This window comes from Saimiri boliviensis, chromosome 7, assembly GCF_048565385.1.
Source record: "Saimiri boliviensis isolate mSaiBol1 chromosome 7, mSaiBol1.pri, whole genome shotgun sequence".
NCBI lineage: Eukaryota > Metazoa > Chordata > Mammalia > Primates > Cebidae > Saimiri > Saimiri boliviensis.
In genome coordinates, this window is record NC_133455.1 from 61,712,842 (window position 1) to 61,723,362 (window position 10,521).

The 10,521-nt window shown below is 44.0% G+C and overlaps 1 protein-coding gene across 1 annotated transcript in view; it reads right to left on the minus strand.

Moving 5' to 3' along the window:
• Positions 1 to 9,224, minus strand: part of KCNMB4 (potassium calcium-activated channel subfamily M regulatory beta subunit 4) — a 74,151-nt gene extending 64,927 nt beyond the window's left edge. The window contains exon 1 of the mRNA XM_003927794.4: positions 8,818 to 9,224. Coding sequence (XP_003927843.1) covers positions 8,818 to 9,153 — 336 coding nt within the window. The 5' untranslated portion in view covers positions 9,154 to 9,224. The remainder of the gene's footprint in view (positions 1 to 8,817) is intronic.
• Positions 9,225 to 10,521: the final 1,297 nt, after the last annotated feature.

The following is a 10,521-nucleotide window of genomic DNA, read 5'->3' on the forward strand; positions in this document are numbered from 1 at the left end:
TCATAAATATATTTATTACAAATAATAAAATGGATTATACTTCTAGTTTCTAGGATTTAGTTTTCTCCAATAAAATCTAACATATGCTGCTGCAATATATTTAGATTAAAACTAGTAAAACTGGAAATTAGATAAGGTTTCAATGTCCATTTGATCTACTACATAAGTCACATGAAGATAAAGCAAGTCTAGGTATTTTTTCACATGTGCTTCAGTATAAAGAGACCATTCAGTAACCTAATCTGTTGGATTACACTACTCAGGAAAACATACATACTTAAAATAAAAGTATCTTAGTTTATTTATAAAAGTGGCCACAGAAGTAAATAATTTAATAAACACAATGATTTGCAATTATTATACCGGTTATTTTAAAAGAATAGAAGGGCCGGGCGCGGTGGCTCAAGCCTGTAATCCCAGCACTTTGGGAGGCCGAGGTGGGTGGATCACAAGGTCAAGAGATCGAGACCATCCTGGTCAACATGGTGAAACCCCGTCTCTACTAAAAATACAAAAAAATTAGCTGGGCATGGTGGCGCGTGCCTGTAATCCCAGCTACTCAGGAGGCTGAGGCAGGAGAATTGCCTGAACCCAGGAGGCAGAGGTTGCGGTGAGCAGAGATCGCGCCATTGCACTCCAGCCTGGGTAACAAGAGCGAAACTCTGTCTAAAAAAAAAAAAAAAAAAAAATAGAAGAGGCTATTACTACCACTCATAACTACAAATTTTTACACATTAATTTATGTGTTATAGAGAATACCTAAGGCACAGCATGAGAAATGGCTGGAAACATATGCAATGTTAAAAACTATTCTGTTCAGTATTTTACTGTGAGTAATTATGGTAATTGAAATATAAATGTACTGCTGATCTAGGAACTAAACTGAATATGGAATTCTGCTAAAGACTGAAAAAAAATTCAAACCCAAAGGAAATAAAACTTGACATCTTCAGGCATAAATAAGTGCCCAAAACATTTTAAATAAATAAAATGTATCAACTCATGAAAAGCTTTATAATGAGGCAAGTTTGTGATCAAATAAATGTATTGTAACCAAATTATAACTAATATGTATTGTAACAACACAAATCTCTTTTGATTTTTAGTTTCTGATTCTATTTTTATGCATAACGTTTGAGGGCCTTACAAATATAATTGAGATCTTCATAAATGATATCCACAAATGGGGGTTAGAGATAGATTATGGTAAGTAATATCAGACAGATAGATCCTAGCATCCTGCAGATTAGATTGTTTTTGTTTTAGAAATGGAGTCTTGTTCTGTCACTGAGGCCTAAGTGCTAAAGCATATACTTAAAATAAATTTAGCTCACTGCAGTTTTGTTCTCCTAGGCTCAAGCAATCCTCCCTCCTAAGCCTCCAGAGTAGCTGGGACTACAGGTGTGCACCACAATGATCAGCCAATTTCCTTTATACTTTTTAAGAGATGGGATCTTACTAAGTTGTACAGGCCTCAACCTTCCGAGTGGCTGGGATTATATAGTAATAGCCACCATACCGGCCCAAATTAGATTGTTTCTAAAGAGACATTCTGACCACACCTTTAAATATCTAATCATAATAGTCACCTACTCAAAAAACCTCCTGGACTTCTGTATTAGTTTCCTATTGCTGCTTTAACACAAACTTAGTGGCTTAAAATGGCACAAATTTATTTTCTTATAATTCAGCAAGTCAGAAGTCTAGAAGGTATCTTACCGGGCTAAAACCAAGATGCCAGGCTGCATTCTGAAAGCTGTTGGGATTCACTCAAGATAGCTGGCAAAATATTAAGGGAAACTTTAGGGAAAGTTTTAAGATATAGTCTCAAACCTTTTGGAAGGCGGAAAGGTTTTCATAACTTGTAATAATGGAACTGGCTGAAGGCAGCCGGTTCTTACCTTAAAGCATTATGTCATAGGGTAAAGATTAGGGATAACAGAAGCTTCCCCAGTTAAATCTGTTTACTCCACAATCCTTTGTCTCTACTCTAACTAGCTTGTTTACTCATGTACACTTCGTGCTGGATGGTCCTCTTAGGGAGAGACCACCATGGAGATTACCCACTAGTGGTGTTTGCTCTGGCCCCCAGAACCAAACCTTTTATCGTTCATAAAAAAAACTCTTTTAACCATGTTAATTATTCACAAGTGTCTTGACTAGAACCTCTGTCATTAAATCTATACTGAATAAAAGCGAGAAGGAACAGCTAGTGGAGGGTCGTGTAGCTGCAATCTCCCTCTGTGGGAAGTGCATGACCCCCTAGTCCACTCGTTCACTGTAGTCTGCATTTGAATGTATTTATTCACCTACTGTGGAGTCAGGGTTTGCAGGACAGACCCCCACCAAGTGCTGATCAACGTCTCAGGTGGTGACCCCAATGTGATCATCATCACAGAAGGCCTAGCGAAAAATCCGTTTTCATGCCTTTTACCACTTCCTTGGAGAAAGAGTCTACATGCTTTTCTTAGCTCATGGCCTGCTTCTGTATTCAAAGCTAGCAATGGCTGGTTGGATCTTTCTCACATTCCATCACTGAGACCTTCTGCCTCTGTCTTCTACTTTAAGTACCTTGTATTTACTGAGATTTTCTAGATAATTAAGGATAATCTCCCTATTTTAAATATCAACTGATTGGCAACCTTAACTCTATCTTTAATTTCTCTTTGCTATGTGACATAAGACAATTATAGTTTTTGAGGGTTAGGATGTGGATGTTGTTGAGGGGAGACATTATTCTTCCTACCATGGCTTCCCAGTGTCTAGCAAACCCATTCTGGCTGTCTGGGTCTTCTACACTGTGGGCCCCAATTTACTCTCCTGCCTTACCCCCAAGACCTCACTCTATGTGCCCTGTGTTCCAGGCACACCAGTCCATCTGCAGATCCTCCAACACACCCTGCACTCACACAGCTCATAGCTTTGTTTCTTGCACTTTACTTTCTTTGATTCTCTCTTCATTTCACCCCACCTTTCCTCACCACCAAGATGAAACTCTGTTCATCCTCACTCATACCAAATTCTTCTTTCTCCATGAAGCTTTCCCCGTCTTTCCCTCTGGATGTTCATATCATAATGTTTGTACCTCTCTCTAGAACTTGATGTTCTGCCTTGTTTGATAGTTATTTGTGTTCTTATCTCCTCTGCCAGGTAATAATTTCCTTGACAACAGACTCATGGATTCATCCTCATTTTTAAGGTACGTTAGCCACATGCAAAACTGAACCATTGATTTTCATCCACATGCCTTCAAACCTACTGTTCCTTTATTTTCCCCATTACTAAAAGCACCACCATTCACCCAGTTGTGCTTGACACAAACTTTGGAGCCATCCTCAACTCCTCTTTCCCTCATTTCCCATATCCAATTCATGAGTAAATTTTACCAATGCTACCTACTGATCTAAGCCAACACCTTCTTTTGCCTGTCCTACTGGACTTTGTTTCCAATCTTACCTCTGCACCTCTCACTCTGCACAAGTCAACATGCATGCATGCGCACATATACACATACACATAAATTTTACTTTCAACTCAGCAGTGACAGGAATCATTTGCATTTTTTAAGTCTCAGCCCCACTCAATGTCACATAGCTTCCCATCATGCTTGGAATAAAATCCAGAGTCCCTATCATGTTAAGACCCTAACCTCATTTCCCACCATCCACCTTGTTCACTGTGGTCCAACCTCACTTTTGCCCTCACAGTTCCTCACACAGACACTTGTCTCAGGGGCTTTGCATTTGCTGTTTCCTCGGCTGGTGGACACTCTGTCTCCAGACAGCCACATGATTCACTACTTAGATCCTTTCTACCTCTGCTCATCCCCTCATGTTCTTTGGGTCTCTGTGCAAATGACACTTTATCAGAGCAGCCTTCCCTGACCACTCTGCCCAAAAGAAGAGCCCTTCACTTATTTCTGTCACTGTCCATACTCTTACCCTGCCTGAATTTTCTTTATCCACCTATCATTACATGATATGACATTATAAATGTATTTGTCTGTTACTCCCCAGCAGAATACAAGTTCCATGAGAAACTCTGTTTTGATCTTATTTTGGTTTCAGCACCTGGATGCACACATAGCTCAGGATAGGCACTTAATGAATATTTGTTAAATGAACAAATTCATCTTTGTATGCCCTCTTGTTTCTTGCCCAGTTCTTTGATCATTATAATAGATGCCCAAAAAAAGGATTTCCTAAATTGAATTTCATGTATGTATCAAATATTATATAACATAATCTCCAAAGGAAAAATAACCACAAAAAGCCACTTTTTCAAGAGAAATAAAGGTTACAAAGAAGTCATCACAATTCTGCTTAGCCTTTTATCATGCAGTTCTGATACGATGGATGTCTCTAGAGCACAAAATGTATCAAACTGAATGTTCCAGGAAGGAGCTCAGAAACGAACTCCAGGCAGGCCTCTACAGACAGTGCCCTGGGACAGGGTACACGAGCGGAGGTGGACAGCCCCAAGTTGACTGCGAGCCATGATGTCCTCTAGTTAGGTACATCCAGCTTCAGCAGATATACTTAAAGCCTAAAGCCTTGTTCAGTCCCACCTAAAGTTTTTCTTCTCCTTACTGCATTTCTCTCACTTTCCGAGTAGCAGTTTCTTAGAAGGAGGCTTTTTATCTTTTGTTTCTAGGTTTTTATTATTTGAGGAAGGGAAAAAAAACTCAAAATAAAAATAAACACATAGGCCAGGCGTGGTGGCTCACGCCTGTATCCCCAGCACTTTGGGAGGTTGGGGCAAGCGGATCACTTGAGGTCAGAAGTTCAAGAACAACCTGGCCAACATGTTGACACCCTGTCACTACTAAAAATACAAAAATTAGCTGGGCGTGGTAGCACATGCCTGTAATCCGAGCTACTTGGGTGGCTGACACAGGAGAATTGCTTGAACCCAGGAAGTGGAAGTTGCAGTGAGCTGAGATCATCCCACTGCACTCCAGAACAGAGAGAGGTTCCATCTCAAAATAAATAAATAAATAAATAAATAACCACATTATCTCTAATCACCCACTCTCTCTTATCTCAAAAACAAGAGGGCAGTTTTAAAAATTCATCTTCTTTTGTCATCCAATGTATATAATTACACAAATGCAAATGTCTGGAATTAAGTTTATTTCATTTAAACTAATTAGTTTTAAATTAATCTTTATACAATAATTTTATATGATACTTTTCCTTCAGAATTTCCTTGAGTCCCTCTCTTTTTATACCAACTCCCTAAATGCAGTAGCACCAACAGTATCTTTTAACGTGAAAACACAAATGTTTATCATAGTGAATCCTTTTTGGCTCTCAGGTTGTGTTTCCTGCATAGCAGATGAGAACATTTTCTAAGACAGTGGTTTTTGAATCTTGTCTTCATATCAGAATCATTGCAGAACTTTTAAAAAACACCAGGCCAGGCGCGGTGGCTCACGCCTATAATCCCAGCACTTTGGGAGGCCGAGGTGGGTGGATCACGAGGTCAAGAAATCGAGACCATCCTGGTCAACATGGTGAAACCCCGTCTCTACTAAAAATACAAAAATTAGCTGGGCATGGTGGCACGTGCCTGTAATCCCAGCTACTCAGGAGGCTGAGGCAGGAGAACTGCTCGAACCCAGGAGGCAAAGGTTGCAGTGAGCCGAGATCGCGCCACTGCACTCCGGCCTGGGTAACAAGAACGAAACTCCGTCTCAAAAAAAAGAAAAGAAAAAACAACAACAACAAAAAAAACACCAATGCCCCAGGCCCCACCCAAGACCAAATCAGAATCTTGGAGGGTTGGACCCAGCAAAAAGAACTTCTTTTTAAAGTTCCCCTGGTAACTCTAATGTACAGCCATAGGTAAGAACCAAAGCTCCTAGCAGATACAACTGTGAGTCACGAAAAGATAGTGCGGTGACAGAAATAGTAGCAAGAGGAAGCTGACCCCAAATTTAGATTTTGTTATGGTTAATCCACAGAGATCATCTCCCTGTGGATAATTTGTTGGCTTAAATAATCTGTTTCAAGACTGGATATAGTGATCGCTTTAGACAATAAGGACATGATTCAAAAGATAAATTTAGTGGGAACTCAAGGTATTTTAAAGAAATTATTAGTCAAAGATCAAATTTACTCACAGTATCTTCTTTAGCAGTTTATGGCTTAAGAAATTCTATATTTGCAATGTATTCTTTCCCTCTCCTGCCTCTTACTGTAATTAATGCTGCAAACTCAAGGGAGAGGAAAAAGTCCTTACTCTATTTTTGTAAGAAGTGATTTTCTAAGTGGTTTCTTGTGTTGGTGGGTGATGAAGAAAAGGTTAAAAGTGGTTGGGTTGTTCAAGATACTGTTGGGAATCTAGACATTCTACAAAGAAACAGAGAGGAAACCTAGGCCTTCAATAAAGAGGTAAAGTAAGGCCAAAAAAAAAAAAAACCAAAAAAGATCTAGGCAGCCAAGATGCAACAGGAATGGACAACGGGTATTGTCTAATTGCAGGGACACTGTGGAAACATTCTGCTTATGTACGTGAGTCTGGCATAATGTTTTTATTACATTAAATTTCTCCATCACACTGCTTATAAGAATTTCTAAATTGAGCATTATTTAGTCAAAAATAGAAAGGTGATGCTAAAGAACAAGCTTATGGTCTATAAATGCTACAACATAATTATAATCTGGATGAAGAGGGATAATTTGGTTTGGCTGAGAAAACCTTGACTAAATTGATAGTATGTTGTCCATGACTTCTGTAACATAAATATATCCTTCTCCAGTTCTGTCAGTTCCTGAATACTTTACTTTATAAAATGTATTTTGTTCAGGTACTTTTTCAAAACAACTGTTGCCAAGATCTGAACTGGCATTGAAAAAAATGATTATTTTCAGGTGAGAGAGAGAAAGAAAAGAGAGAGGAGAAATCTTAGTATGCATAAAGCATTGTAATTGTTCGAAGCAATTTAAAAAATCAATGTCCCAATGATTTCAATTTACTTTTTCTGCCAAATCCTTCTTCAAACTGCCTGAAAATTGTGCAAGTCTTTTTGTAATAAATTATAATTTGTCAATGTTTTGATATTAGCCATTTACTGATGTGTGTGCATGTGTGCACATCTATGTATATATAGATATAGATATGAAATTTATTAGTGTTGAACCACTATCTTAAAATAATTAGCAATGTTTCTCCAACTATAACAACTTCTAAATGATGAACTATCATACAATTCTAAATCATTACTATCGGTTGGTACCTATCTTTGACTTAATTCTATTATTGACTTAATTCTAAAAAACAACAAAGTGATGTTTCTAAAACCCTGAGATTTCTTTTTAAATTCCTGAGCATTAAGAGGATCAGCTTACAACGTCTGTCTTTGGACGTTATCACCTCTTCAAGATCTCTAACATTATACTCTAAATTCTATATCCTTAGTCCTATAGTAACTGCTTATGTATTATTGATATTTTTTAAGGTAAATGAATATTCATTTGTCAACAGGAGCATTTTTTTTGAGAGGAGTCATCATCCATATTTTTAAAAATAATGTTTTAAAATTTTCTTAAATTCAAGAATTTACTGTTCAGGAGGTAAGATCACAAATTTTACTTCAGAGTGATGGTAACCTTGTTTTAAATACTATTACAATATTAATATAGATTTTTTTCTATTGGATTAATACAAATATATCTTGTTACAGTTAACAGAAAGTTTTCCTGTGTACACAAGATTAATTCCCTTCTGGACTGGTTTTCTGCTTGATCCCTCAAAAAAATGAAAAATGTCAGTAACTTTTTAAAAGACACATACCTTTACTTTGATAGTTAAGCAACAAGGAGAGTAGAAAAGATCAAGGGAAGAAAAAAAGAGAACCAGAACCAGGTGCACTACAAAGCTCAATTAGTTCACAGGCTAAGGACACTGCTTTTTATAAGTTGTTTTTCTCCACTGGGAACAGTTTTCTGAGACTTCCTCTCCCTGCTCTCCATCCCGGGAGTCCTAACCAGGTTTTATCTTTTTTTTTTTTTTTTTTTCTTTTTCTTCTTGCTTGCTTTCCAGACCAAAAGAAGTTGTCAGAGAAGTCATATTAGGTACATTTCACTGAAGGTTTTCTATTTTCAGTAAGTTTTACTGTTCTCCAGGCGATTTCTGACTGTCCCTAAACACAAAGGGACACCAGGCTCCCTGGTGACTCTTTTGAGAATCTATTTCATGAAAACTAGGAGCCCTCTGTACTTCCCAAAATGGACCCGCAACATTTCACATTTGATTCCAGGTCGTTTGTGAAGCCACAAAAGCTTATCTTTGAACCCCAAGCTAAAAATGTCTGTGTAGAGCAAAAAGCTAAGGAACTTTCTCTCACAACCTAGAGGGTCCCCTCGACCTTTCAAGGAAGGTCATTCCAGCTGAGTTCCAGATGCGACCAGCTGAAGCTCGGACCTTGACTGTGTGCTCGAGTGGGTGGATCCCCGCTAACCACTGGCTTAAAATGCAGGAAAAGTTAACTTTCTAGGCTCCTTGCACTTCTCCAAACCCGGTCCGGTAGGCGCAGGACCCAGACTGGGTCGAGGCCTCAAAACCTGACACCAGGCAACAAAGGTGTTAAAATGAGCCTCTGGGTACCACTGGTCGCCGCGCGTAAACCCACCCGAAAGAGAAGAGCCCTGAGGCTCCTTGATGTATTAATTCCTGGTTTGAGCACAGCCTGCGCCACCTGGTCACCTCCTAGCAATGCGAGCACACGCCGAACCCTCCCCGCGCCGGGTCTGACACCGACGCTGCCCCCAAACCTCCCTCCCGGGAGCCCCTGGGTGCGCGGGGCGTTCTTACCTTGGGGTTGGTCAGGAGCTGGTGCTCGTCGCTGTGCAGCAGCGCCCTGGAGTTGGACTCGGAGTTGTTCACGTAGACCTGGACGCAGGGGTACTGCGAGGTGCCCCTGCAGTCGGCGCCACAGGTGAAGGTGCACTCGAACACCTCGCCTATCTGCTGCACCGACAGCACCGTGCAGTTGGCCGCCGTGGCTTGCAGATTCTGCAGCGCGGGACTGAGCCAGCAGAAGCCGAAGATGAAGAGCGACACGACGCCGGAGATGATGAGAAACAAGCCGAGCCGGATGCTCTTGTCCTCGGCTTCCGTGTACTCGTAAGCCACCCGGAGCTTCGCCATCGCCCCCCACTCTCCGCGGCTGGCGCGCTCCCCCCGCCCCCTCCCGCCCCCGGCGCCGAGCCCGACTGCCTCGGGCGGGAGGAGCCGCAGCCGCCACCGCCGCCGCCGCGCGACAGCAGGGGAGTGGGCGGCGAGGGGGAGCGCGCGAGAACAAAGGGGCCGAGGCCGGCGACGCCCCCGGCGGCGGCAGCGCCCCCCCGCCCCCCAGCCGCCGCCCGGGCCCCGCGGTGCAGCCGCCGCTTCAGAGCCTCCTGCACCCTCGGGCGCGGGGAGCGCTCGGAACGCTCCAGCTTCCAGCGCCCCCTGCCAGCCTCCGCCCCCGCACTCTCCCCGCCTCCCCCACCCCGCCTCCTCTCGTCGGGTGTCTCTCTTTCTCCATCGCCCGCTGGCCGCTTCTCCGCGGACTCGCCCGGCAGCTGCCCCAAGGGTAGGAGTGCCTGAGCTGGGGCGAGCCCAGGGGCTCCCCCGTACAGGAGGAGGCTCCGCCCCGCCCCGCCCGCCGCCGACCCGGGCCCTCCCGCCCCGCCCCGCCCAGCTCCGCCTCCCCCGGGGGCGTCTCCTGTGGGCGAGGGGCTGGCGGGCACAGGCCACAGCTGCGGCTTGCGATCGGAATCTTCGCTCAACCTCCTTAAAGGGACGTCCGAGATGAAAGATTAAGACCAATATAGCTTAACCGGAGGGAGAGTTCAAAAAATAATAATAATCAGAGGGGAGGGTGGAGTTCAACTGGAGCGGCGGGAATCTTGAACTCCAGACGGGGACTGGTCACCTGCAGGGAGAGCGGCCAGGCTCCGGGCGCACCCCGGGAAGCGGACGTGGGTGGCGGTGTGGGAGGACACGGGCGTCCGGGGCCGGGCGGATCCAGGTGAAAGTCCTGGGCTAGCAGCGTGCGCTGGGAGGCCCTCGGGGACGACCCAACCGTTCCCACGCCGCGGGCGGGTTGGCGCGTGGCAGTGCCGGAGGCGTGACCCAGCCGCGCCCACGCAGCCGGCGCAGCAGCCACAGCGAGCGCGGTCCCCGTCCGGCCCCCGGACCCCGGCCTCCTAACGGTCTAGGCGCAGACCCGCGCCCCCTGGCCCTACTCTGGCTGGAAGGGCTGCAGGATTGGATTTAAACAGGCTGAGTCAGGTGGAGTTTGCTGTGGAGGCAACGTGCCTGGGGGCAGGAGGCTGGACCAAGGAAACTTGCTGCCTAGGTCCTCGATAGCCCTTGGGGCAACTTAGGTCTCCGGCAGTCGGCTCGACTCCAACTTGATTTGCCCCCATGGCTGGGGCTAAGTAGAGACCAAAGGAAAGGGGTGGAGAGGCTTGCAGCCTGGAAGGAAATAGTTTTCCCGTCTGAACAGTGCCCTTGCTTCGGAGCTCCCAC